This window comes from Anabrus simplex, chromosome 6 (assembly GCF_040414725.1).
Source record: "Anabrus simplex isolate iqAnaSimp1 chromosome 6, ASM4041472v1, whole genome shotgun sequence".
Lineage (NCBI taxonomy): Eukaryota > Metazoa > Arthropoda > Insecta > Orthoptera > Tettigoniidae > Anabrus > Anabrus simplex.
Window position 1 is genome coordinate 276,299,163 of NC_090270.1, and position 13,063 is coordinate 276,312,225.

The window sequence follows — 13,063 nt, forward strand, 5'->3', positions numbered from 1 at the left end:
CTTGTTTGTCTTGTGTATGCCCTTCCAGATATTCAAGGCATTCCTCTAGATCCATACCTGTATTTCTTGTTTGTGGAGCATACCCTTGAATTATATCTGTAACACCAGTTTCATGTCTCAATCTGACCTTAATTAACCTGTCATTTATGTTTTCCACCAATTCTAGGTAGGTATTCCTTTAGGTCTTTTCTAATTATGAGACCTATACGATTTTTGGCTTCTCTTCCTTCACTATAGTATAAGGTGTATCCTTTTGTTAGTTTCCTCTCACCTTTCCCTTTACATTTGGTCTCACTGATTCCCAGCAATGCTATATCATTGTCAACCATAAAATCTACAATTTCTTCCACCTTCCCTGTTAGTGTTACTACATTAATGATCACTATCTTGATGTATTTGGTTGCTGGTTGCCCATTTCTCACATTTCTCCCAGCATCACAAGAACTGCACGTCACTTGTGAGGAACACCCTAACATTTTCCGAGGCTTCAGTACACTTGTCATCATATAGGCATTTATTTGGATGGGTTTGCCACTCCCAAAGGAATTTTAGAGCTACTGCCAGCCAAAACTCCTAACATGGAGAACAGACACCTTTTGTAGCCGCTCCTCTGGAATACAGACGCTACGGTTGATATGGGCTTTCAGTGGCATTTCCTGAGGGCCCATTTCCCTTCTATAAGAACTCCTCCACCCTTAGCCATTGGTCCTTATAGTGGGTCAGGCTCTTTACCACCGCCTAACACTTGGTGTGGAGACACTGGCTGTATAGTTTACTCCATTACCATAGCAGATTTACTGGCCAGACATAAACTAATGAGCTAGTATGAGATTAAAATAAATATACGAAAAAGAGCAAATCCATTACATGACAGAAGTTACAGTGACCCCACATAGCTGTTAGTCAATCATGCTCAGCCACTAAAAATCATACCCCCAAACATTTAAAAAATGGCTCAGAGCAATAAAATTAGCATGTTTCTCACTGGAGAATTTTTCAAGGCAAAAAACAAACATTGAATTTTTTGTCAAATTTCAGTTAAATTTCACTCCAGCCTATTCTTAAAATAACTTCCGTTGAGAAGAACCTAGAGACAGAATCAACCCTTTAACTCCCAAGTTTTATTCACTCTTGTGCAAATTCCATTCTAAATATTTCTGAGATTTTGGTGTTTGCTAACAGAGGCTAATACATCGTACTGGACAGTCATGGTATGGAAAGATTGGTTATGAAAGATTAGCAACAGTTGTTTCTTTGCTCTATTACCTGAACTGAAGAACTGTGATAAATTTCCACATTTTTATTCACAGCTAATTCATGTTGACTATCCTCATAAAAGTCAGACTTATTTATATTCTTTAAAACTTCTAAAATATCACCTTCTGTCAAGATTTCTTTGCACCTGGTCACAAGTAAGTTGGAAAACAAAATATAGCTGTAGAAACAAAACACAAGGAGCAGAATTATATGCAGTAATACAACAAGAGATCCAGAATCATCTAGAGAGACTGTGGAGTTTGAATTGTATTTATTTTGACTATTTAGTGAATAACTACAAACTTATTCATAATAATAATGACATGTGATGAAGATATTTTGGGTTGATGCCTTGTAGGCAACCTACATGTCTGTAGGGCAGGGCTCAGCTTATGATGAATTCTAATGTCATTACACACATCCATAGCCATAGGAATCAACCAATGAAGGTTAATATCCCTGACTTGGTCAGGATTTGAACCTGGACCCTATGGACCAAAGTTTAGGATGCTAACCATTGGAGCTGGACATTAATCATATTAAATGTGCAAAAAACATAAAAGAAACCAAATATATAGAACAACATTTTCAGCATGAAATATACAGTCTTATTTTTGCATTTAGACTCTATGGGTTCCAGTCTCACAATATGTCTGCTGTCAGCTGCTTCAGAATAACCAGTTATGTTCTGTTAATTATGTGGTTTGCAGGCAAATGTATTATTGAAGACGTTTCAGTGCACTATTCTGATGAATTTACATAAAAGGGAGTGCACGTAATTATAATAATACGAAAGTAATAACACAAAAACGACAATACTGTTGCGATGGACAGCTATTGATTGGTTGAAGTTCCTGATACTCTTGTACCAGACTGGTTATTGAAGCCAGGTGCTAAATATATATATATATATATATATATATATATATGTGTGTGAAATTAATGTAATAGTTGTATACATACTATATGTGACATAAAAGATTAAGTTAAGTATATATGCATGTTATATCTTCTCCAAATGATGTATCTAGGCTGAAGATGACCTAAAGGTAAGGTCAAAACTAGTCCCGATGTATAATAACAATAATAATATTGTAGTTAAAGAAAACCACATATGGTACTGAATAGGTGGACCTGCCCATCCTGTTGAAAAGTATCGTACAGCGATATATCAATATCAGATTGACTTGTAGGATGCTAATTAATTTATTATTTAACCACCTTTTCAATACAATAAAATTCTTATACAATTAGGAATTGATCATTGTTACCTTATGAATGTGAGACATATTTCACCCTTCATAGAAGGCATCATCAGTCACTGTACCTCCTCAAGGTTAAATCAGGCACCTGATTTAAAATTAAAGTATAATCACTGTTAGTTAGGTCATCAGCCCAGAGGCTGGTTGGATCCTCAAATAGCACCACCAAAGGCTATGCAGTTATAGGGAAACTGCAAAAATCAATGGCAGAGCCCAGATGAGGCATACTAGGCAAGATGAGGAGTGAGGTAGTTTGGCATTGCTTTCCTCACTGGGTCAGAATGTGCCATTGCAGCACGACTAACCCTCTGAGCAACACCTTTCATAACACTCAGACACTATTTGTGCTCCGGATGTCATTACTCAGCACCACCCATACCCCGTATAATCACTAAGGTCTAATATTAACACTTTTACAATAGGACCAGTCTAAGGAATTAGAATACAATATTCGGTATTAATGTGTATAACAACAATATCAGCTGTTGGCTGTTGATTACTAGTTGTGTAATGGTATGTGATAAAGATATTTTGGGTTAATGCCTTGTAGGCAACCTGCATGTCTGTAAGGTGCGGCTTGACTTATGATGAATTCTAATGCTGAAGATGGCACACACATCCATCCCCCTGAGCCATAGGAATCAACCAATGAAGGTTAAATTCTCCAACCTGGTCAGGATTTGAATCCGGACAGTTTCTCTAGATGATTCTGGACCTCTCGTATCACTGCATATAATTCTGTTCCTTGCGTTTTGTTTCTACAGCTATATTTTGTTTTCCAACTTACTTGTGTCCAGGTACACAACTAACAATCAACAGCGAACGGCTGATATTGTTGTTATACACATTAATACTGAATATTGTATTCTTTTCCTTAGACTGCTCCTATTGTAAAAATGTTAATATTAGATCTTAGTGATTATACTTTAATTTTAAATCAGGTGCCTGATTTAATCTTGAGAAGGTACAGTGACTGATGCCTTCTATGAAGGGTGAAACATGTCTCACATTCATTAGGTAATAATAACCAATTGCTAATTGTATAAGAATTTTATTATACTGAATAGGTGGTTAAATAATAAATTAATTAGCATCCTACAAGTATAGTATCTTCAATACGGAACCATAATATCTATCACTTGCAACATCAAATTGACTGTCGTCTTTACAGGGCACAGTCAGATGATACCACCTTGTGTTAAAGAACAGAATTTGAGCATCAGACTAAATTTGGAACTGGTGGACTGGGAGAGAGTACAACGTTTGAAATGCAAGTTATCGCGAGGTTGGGACTGTGCAAGACATGTATTGACTTCAGAGTTAACTCAGGTATGGGATGGAAATGTTAATTATTTGGACACTACATAATGAATATATAATTAGGCATTGCATATAAAATTTCTGTTTGGACAATATTACAATTCAAGATTTCATACAGTAGTGTACATCACAAGTAATATGAGAATACCTACTTACGTAGCGCTTTCCACCCAAACTCCAGAGTTGTGTAACCAGTAATGAGAGGAACGTGGACAAATTTACCAGCCACCGCTAGTTCGTGGGGATCACCAATCAGAAAACGTTCGCTTCCATCTCCGAGATCTGGTTCAACTTCCGGCCTGAACACGGTGATGGGATTATATCCGAATTCCTGTCGAGAAATCAATCAAAAGACATAAATACTAAAATCCTCACTGTGGAAGCAGAACAGGCGAGCTTGTTACCTTTATAACAGGAAAATTAAGTTCAGCCCTTTTGACCTTAATGCCTGAAGTTCATCATACATGCTTGTTTAGAGAGGTAAGGTAACAAATTTCACTAGTAACACAAATAATATATACTTGTCAGCTGTTTCGTGCGGGCTCTACCTGCAATATATCATGTTCACAATATCCGCATGGATGTACTTGCAAAGTTTTGAGGTAATGAAATAATACACATAAATTGGTATGATACCAACAAGCACTAGAAAATAAATCACGCATAGAAATTGAATTATATTTGTTTTCCTGCAGTTTGGTAAATTTTTGAACTTACTGCGAATACTTTAGAACTTGTCCTCATGCCATAATGTAGTGCGTGTTGGCAATTGTGCCCCACTAAGGCACTTTTCATGTAAATTATGATCGGTTGAATTTGCTATGCTAGGAAGCTCTTGGCTTAGGTTTAATGGTCACTCTTCTAAATTCATTACCTTCTTGAGTTTGGATTTCTCTTTCCTCTCGTTCTCATTTAGCATGGGATTAGCCTTTGTATTATCATATAGTTGTACCCTCTAATGATTCATTGAGCTGTAAATCTAAATTTATGTTTCTGTGTGTTTTATCCTCAAACACCCATTCATCTTCATGTATAGTGACTGGTATTTTCTGCAACGCTGTGGTATGGTCATTATACTAAGGGAATAGCTTTTTCTAACTGAAAAATCATTAATGCAGTGCTGTAGGATAAACAGTATTTTGTTTGACACCATTAGGAGCATAAATATATACATTTCTCTGAGTTCCATCCCTGGAACAAGCTATCTAAAACTGACCTCAGTTGAAACATGGAGTTTCCAAATTAATCCCTGCTACTTTCAGCAATTGTCCTGAGCTTTCTTTACAGTCATCACAAAAGCTTTGTTATGCAGATGTGGTACAATCTCATGAACAAGCAGCAGTTTTTACTATTAAGCATGTAGTTATGATTTTCCCTAATGATGCAGTTGAAGTGACAGCAAAATTTCCCATTGTTGCAATCTACAACTAAAATGAAGTCTCTACAGGTAGGAATGAACATACTGCAGTCAAGAAAATATGTAACGAACGAAGACATCATTTAGAATTGAAAAACAAATAGGAATGAAAAAACATGGTACATATGATTGAAGCAATTAATTCACACCTGAAGGCATTTGTTCCATACTCATTTATGGAATTGAGATTAATTTTCCAGAGAATGCATTGCTAGATTGTATCACAGAGCAAACTTCAGGGGTAAAATAAGTTATCATGGCAGGCCTTGAAGACTTAAAGAAGCCTTTTTTTTTTGAAGACATTGAGAGATGGCACCACAACATATGCAGTTGTTGAAGTTATCTCCATCAATTTTTGGGTACGGTACTGCTTCTTACACAGCTAGAGGGAAAGTTTTTTTTTTTTTACATCGCACCAACACAGATAGGTCTTATGGCGATGAGGGAAAGTTTGAATGGGACATCTTGAGATGCCGTTACCATGGTTACAGATGGACATTCCTTGATCAGTTTCCAAGAGCGGAGAGATTTTTGAAAATATCTTGTGAAAAGTGGATTTCAGGACCTTAAAATGTTGTTTTTGCAGTTCATTGTTTCTCGCAGTGAGGGGTGTAAAATGAGCTAAATCCGACCCTTCTACAACAACTTCAATATTTTGTCCATTTTGTGGATTATTTTCGTTCAACATGGAGTTAAAATTTGAATTTGAAAATATAACTTACTTCTATGACCTGTCCGAGTGTCTCATGTGGCATGGTGTATAGTTTGGTACTGTTCAGTGGAGGCATATTGATTTGTGTAACAAATCAACAAACTTACTTCTGACTTAACAGATATACAGTAGAAGATTTACTTGGTTGCAGTCCGTTGCCAAGCTTTACTGCAAGTACTGGAGTGCTATAAAGAGATGAGAATACAGGCAGATGTTATTAAATTAATATTTAAGTATTGGTTGTGGTTAAAACGGTAGCAGGAGATGAAATTATAATGATGGCATACTAGCACCAAGTGAATTATCAACATGAGGCAACTGAGAAATGGGGTGAAGAAACTACTAGGAATATGGTAATATTGAGAAACTATTTTTTACAATTTTCTGTATGTCACACTGACACAGATAGGTCTCATGATGACAGTGGGATGGGAGTGGGAAGGAAGTGGCTGTGGCCTTTCTTAAGGTCTGGTGTGAAAGTTGGAAACCATGGAAAACCATCTTCAGGACTGCCAACAGTGGGGTTCGAACCCATTATCTCTCGAATGCAAGTTCGCAGCCGCACGACGCTCGGTATTATTGGGAAACAAATTTATCAAGCGATGTTATTAGATTGTACAAGAAGGTGGTCCAAAAATTGAAAGAGATAAAAAGACAAACAATAAGGGAAGAATGTAACAGCAAGTGAAAACTTGTAGAATTTTGCAAAATAATTGCAAATACAGCAATAAAAACTGAAATGTTAACTAAAAGTGAAATTAGACAGACAATGTGCTGGTTGATGGTATTATAAAAGAATAAGGCAATAAGAGAAGAAAAAAAATATTGAAAATCAATGCAAAGATACAGAAGTGGTCCACCTATAAAAGACTGTAAAGAAACAAGAACGGAGAGCTAAACATATCCTTGGACACTCCTGGCACTGAAAGTCATATGCTAAATAAATAAAATTATTGTGACTGTTTAATTACATTGTGATTTTGTAATTTAATTTTACAATCACAGCTAGCATATGCACTGTATTTATAATCCTTATTATCCAAAGGCCATTTCTCCAATGTATACACTACTTTTGTAAAATCATTTATCTTGCTCATAGAAAACATCTTGGAGGATTCCATAGTTCATGTCCATAGAGGATGTTCATCTTTTCATTGTATTCAACCCTGACAAAAGAATGTTCATTAAGGGCCATGAAGGTCCTACTTTTCTCCCCTTGAAAGTCCAACAAATTTCTTGTGTATTATACGACAATTTTGTAGATAAGAAATCATTTCCTAATAGTTCCCTTAGTATGTGTTAGCTGTTTGCTAATCTACCTGATTATTGTTGGTGTTTCATCTGCAGACAGACTGTACCCTTCCATCACTTGCTTGTTAAAGAATGTATCGTTGCTCCTGAACTCGATGATCAGCTGCATACTTGGAAACAAATTACACAATTAATTGCTTCTTTATTTTTGTTGGAACCTATGTGCAAACTGTTAACATAGTCAAGTAATGGAAAATTCTAAATTCCCATGGAGGGAATTAGATATTTTTCACCAATAGAGCATGTCGAAAATGTCAAAAACATATCAGATGTAAGGTTTTTCAGGCGTTTGCTCTATTAACCAGCGTTTCGTCTTAGGTCTGACACTAGACTCATCAGAGTGGGTGTGTCAGACCCTACCCACTGACGCAGTGTCTGACACACCCACTCTGATGAGTCTAGTGTCAGACCTAAGACGAAACGCTGGTTAATAGAGCAAACACCTGAAAAGGCTTACATCTGATATGTTTTTGACATAGTCAAGTAATGCGACACGTCGCACTCCTCTGACTTATTTGTCAAAAATACTATATATCACCCGCTACTACTTTCACATGCAGAGACAGTACGTATTTTGCTTACTTTTGAAATGATTGACATTTGAAATACTGTAGCTGTCAGCTGTGCAAATATGTGGGTTGGTGCAAAAGTCATGGCAACTATTTTTTCCCACTCACATTTGCACCGTGCTACCATACATGCCCTGGAAATCATGACGTGCATAGTACATGGACACAGCATGACATGGCAGTGTCTTTGACTGTTACCATGCACAGGGCTATGGGACTGCAGTAGTGAACCAGGCTCTGTAAAGAATGGATGTGGCGAGGTAACTTCACTGCTGGAGGGTAGGAAGTACTCAACCACCTGCCATACTTACCAGACCTGTCTCAATGCAATTTTGACCTCATCCCCAAAGTGAAAGAATCATTTGGGACACGAGAGGATACTGCCAATACTGTGAAACAACATGAGATTGAAAAATTCGCACGGTGAGGCGACTGGTATCCGACGTCTCCCACATGGTTGGCGGTGTGTTGTGTAAAGTCTTGGGGAATACTTTGAGGGTTTACCGGAAATGTTACTGTACTCTCAGAGAATAAAAATTATGCAGCACAGAGATATCATGACTGACAGATTCCTCCCTTTATATCCCACACCTGGTAAACCTACACGGATTATTCATACATTCCACAGAACCTTACGCTTCCCACCCCATCTGCATATTTCCATTTGTGTGGTAGATCTAGCATTGGAGCAGAAAAAAAAAAACTTGCAACTTATAAACTTCATCATATAGATCCATATTGATACAACTTAATTAAGAACTAGTATTAGGTTTAATGGTCCACCCAATCAGTACACTTCACTTTTCAACTGAGAACACATTCAATGTTAAAATATGTTATACATTCTTTGGTACATGTTTTGTGTAATTTAAGACTTCTTCACCCATAGCATCTCATAACTAATTAAGATGCATAATTATTACTGTCTAATAATATAAAATGGATGAACCCATGTCCTTTCTGAAATGTTTGAAAATACACTAAAAACAACACACACTATTTTTCCATAAAACTGTCCATCATTTTCTTATAAAAATCTTCACATGTTGAAATTTGATTCTAAATTATATTTCTTGAAATTAGACATACAGTGGCAGTAGCCGGTAGCTTCAGTATCTGACTGAGGGAGATTTGAACTTTGACCTCGAAATAGGAAAATGTTACCTTATCATTAACTGAAGAATGTCTAATTTCAATAAATGTCATTTAGAATCAAATTTTAACATGTGAAGAATTTTTTTAAGAAAGTGATGTACAGTTTTATGGAAAAATAGTATGTATTGTCTTTAGTGTATTTTCAAACATTTCAGAAAGGACATAGGTTCATCCATTTTATATTATTGGACAGTTATAATTATGTATCTTAATTAGTTACGAGACGCTATGGTTGAAGAAGTCTTAAATTAGACGAAACATGTACCAAAAAATGTATAACATATTTTAACATTGAATGTGTTCTCACTTGTAAAGTGAAGTGTATTGATTGGGTGGACCATAAAACCTAATACTAGTTCTTCAAAAAATAGTTGCCATGATGTATGTCCCAAACCTTGTGCAACACAGTATTCTCTTTGTTTAGGGTTTCTTAGTACTGATGAAAACAAAACTACACTCTACATTGCACTGTACTGAATCATCCTCTTGCTGATAGACAAAGTCAATTACTGTGCATGTGTGGTTCTGCCAGGTAACTATGGATCTTTCTAGCTCTACCTGTGTGCTCTATTAACAGTTATTATGCCACATGTGAAATTGTGATTTCTCGACCTCGAAGTACGCTGGATTCCTAGTGAGTTGACACCAGGTCTCAATGACCCTCGAGAAATGGGATACTATTTCAGAATATTTGGGTTTTGGGAAGGGGAAACAAATCCACGATTTACCGATGTACCAACTCGGCTAGGCAGCTTCCTAATTCTAAGATTTACTCACCCTAAATTTACGTAAAGTTGTGTATATTTCTTCAGCACTTTTTTGGCGCAGACAATCCACTATCTGCTTGGAAGATGTTGATGGACAGTTCACCAAATCAGCAAGTTTCTTGGCTAATTCCACTGGGGATCTGCCATCGCTTGGCTTGATCGGTGAAGCGCTCATAGCAATGCAACGGTGGAAGAGTCCTATGAACAAATTCAAATTACACAAGAAACATTGGAAACATTTTGGGAAGAAATAAAAGTATCTCATCATGGGAAGTTGCAAGGTCTATCTAAAAAAACAACCAATTTAGCCCAGAAAACATTTAACCTAGTCAAACCTCAAAAGAAACCGTAATGGAATCGAACATATGAAGATGTGTTACAACAGAGAATAAAACAATGGAAAAAGTGGAAATCCTCTGGAAAGACTGAGCACTATGACCAATTCAAACAGCAAAGGAAAGACACTGCTAGAATAATAAGGGGAGTTAAAAGATCTTTCAAACACTCATAACTTATTGATCTGCAAGACAGCTTTGTTAAAAATAATTCTCAAAACTTCTACCAGACTTTTAAGAGTCAATTAAAGGGATATCAAGTGCCTGGCATATGCTTCAAAGATGAAAATGAAAGATTTGGCCTAAGCAATGTTGAGAATTGTGGAATACTTCCAAAGCACTTTGATCAACTTTTAAACTGCCCTGAACCTAACCATAAGATAGAATTCTCTCAAGCAACTGAAAATCTGGAAGAAGATACACCACCCACTGCTGAAGAAATTAAAGAATTAACAATCTGAACAATAATAAAACTAGTGGAGAAGGCTCTATAACAGCTGAACTTTTGAAATGGTCTCAGTCAAAAATCATTGAATATCTGCAGTTAATCTTTGAAGATATTTGGAGAACAGAGAGGATTCCAGAAGAATAGAAAGTGGCTCTAATACACCCAATGCATTAAAAAGGGGACAAACAAAAGGTTGATAACTATAGAGGCATCTCTCTTCTGCAAACTGCATATAAGGTATTCTCAGAAATATTGCTAATAGAGTAGAAACATCACTTGACAAGCAACTGTGTGAGTATCAAGCTGGATTTCAAAAAGGTAGATCTTGTTCAGAACAAATATTTAACTTAAAATCCATAATTTGCCATAGGATATTGAATTCAAAGGACATTGTTGTGACTTTTGTAGATTTTAAAAAGGTATTTGACTCAGCTGATAGAGAAACCATAGATAAAACAATTCATGAATTTGGAGTGAAAACTAAATTAGCAAACCTAATACGTGAAACACTAGAGAGTGGCTTGACGTTGCACCGACACAGATAGGTCGATGGGATAGGAAAGGCCTAGGAGTTGGAAGGAAGCAGCCGTGGCCTTAATTAAGGTACAGCCCCAGCATTTGCCTGCTGTGAAAATGGGAAACCACGGAAAACCATCTTCCGGGCTGCCGACAGTGGGATTTGAACCCACTATCTCCCGGATGCAAGCTCACAGCCGTACACCCCTAACCGCACGACCAACTCACCTGGTATGTGAAACACTTGCCCTACATAATTTCAGAAGTGAAATTTATGGGTGAGATATCAAAACCTATTAAGATAAATACAGGGGTGCGACAAGGTGACGGTTTGTCACCCCCTTCTATTCAAATGTGTTCTAGAGAAAGTTGTAAGAATTTGGAATGTAAAGTTTAAAGAACATAACATTTTGCCAGTAACTTTGGGGAGAAAAAACAAAGGCATTGAAATAAATTGCCTAGCATTTGCAGATGATTTTGCTATATTGTCAGAAAGCCTAACAAGTGCAACAACACAAATCAATCTCTTGGAAGAAGTAAGCAACAAGACAGGTTTGAGAATCTCTGCAGAAGAAACAAAATTTATTACAAACATCAAGAACACTTCAAAATTGTTGGCAACAGATGTTGGTCCATTGGAAAGAGGAATGAAATTCAAATATCTGGGAGAAATAATTTAAGAAAATGGTTTAGACGAATCTGCAGTAGAAGAAAGGGTACACAAGATGGAAAGAGCATATGACATCACAAAGAATTTTTATAACAAAAAAGGTGTCTATCAAAAAATCTTAAAATATGGCACTACACTACAGTGATGAAACTGACCTATATGCAAGTGAGAATACTTATATGCAAGTGAATGCTTGGTATTGGACTACAGATCAGATAAATTTGAGGTACTAGAAAGGAGAATAATGAGAAAAATCTTAGCCCCTGTGAAAACAACAGAAGTATGGAAATTAAGATCTAATGATGAAATATACAGGAACATAGCAAACATAACAGAAACCATAAGAAAAAGGATATTGCAATTTTTTGGACATATTTACTGAATGGATGATTCCAGATTAAAAAAAAGGATTTTCAAGTACCTTTGGGGCAAAAAAGGGAACAACTAGCTGAATTCAAGAAGTAAAGAAAGATTTAGAAAGAAATAATATAAGAGAAGAAGAACTATGGACAGAGAGATTTTTAGAAAGAAGGTAGTAGGTATGGAAGGATTCCAAGCAAGATTGAACAAGAAACCTGGTACGAAGTGGCCCGAGGACAGAAAGAAAGAGCATAGTGGAAGGATGAAAGAATATTGGAAGGAATGGCAGAGAAAACAACAAAGCATGAAGAACTGAATTGAAACTGGCACATGGTCCTTAGCAGGCCTCATCGGAAAGAAGAAGAAAGAGTTGAGTGGAAGAGAAAATGAAATACGGTTATTTTATAACATATACAAAGGTTGGGGCAAAAGTCATGGCAACTATTTTTTTTTCTTGAAGATACCAGTCTGATTAGAAAATGTGACATATACAGATGAAAGGACAAGGTGTTAACTACATGTGTGGACAATGAATAGCACTGAAATATCTTAACACACTAATTTATTACGGTAGTATACAGGGCAATATGGCCTTTCCAGTGCAAAAGAATGACAACACAGTACACATAATGTTGACATGACAAACCTGGGCCTAAAGACCCTCAAAGTAGTCCCCTGCTACTGACACCACACGCTGCCGACGATGTGGGAGGCCTTGAATACCATCTGCCTCAGCATTTGCTGCACCATGTGTGAATCGGATCACCTGTTGGCGCACAGTATTAGCAATATCCTCTCATGTAGCAAACCACCTACTATGTAGTGGTTCCTTAATCTTTCAAATGAGATCAAAGTCACAGGGCGAAATGTTGGGAGAGTACGGTGGGTGCTCCAATTCTTCCCATCCCCAACGTCGCAGTAGCTATCCTACACACTCTGCTTTATGTGGATTTACATTGTTGTG

The 13,063-nt window shown here is 36.8% G+C and overlaps 1 protein-coding gene across 1 annotated transcript in view; it reads right to left on the bottom strand.

Moving 5' to 3' along the window:
* LOC136875978 (juvenile hormone esterase) overlaps positions 1–13,063 on the bottom strand; it is a 113,647-nt gene that overhangs the window by 39,206 nt on the left and 61,378 nt on the right. The window contains exons 5-6 of the mRNA XM_067149593.2: positions 9,781–9,968; positions 3,996–4,170 (exon numbers count right to left, since the gene is read on the bottom strand). Coding sequence (XP_067005694.2) covers positions 3,996–4,170; positions 9,781–9,968 — 363 coding nt within the window. The remainder of the gene's footprint in view (positions 1–3,995; positions 4,171–9,780; positions 9,969–13,063) is intronic.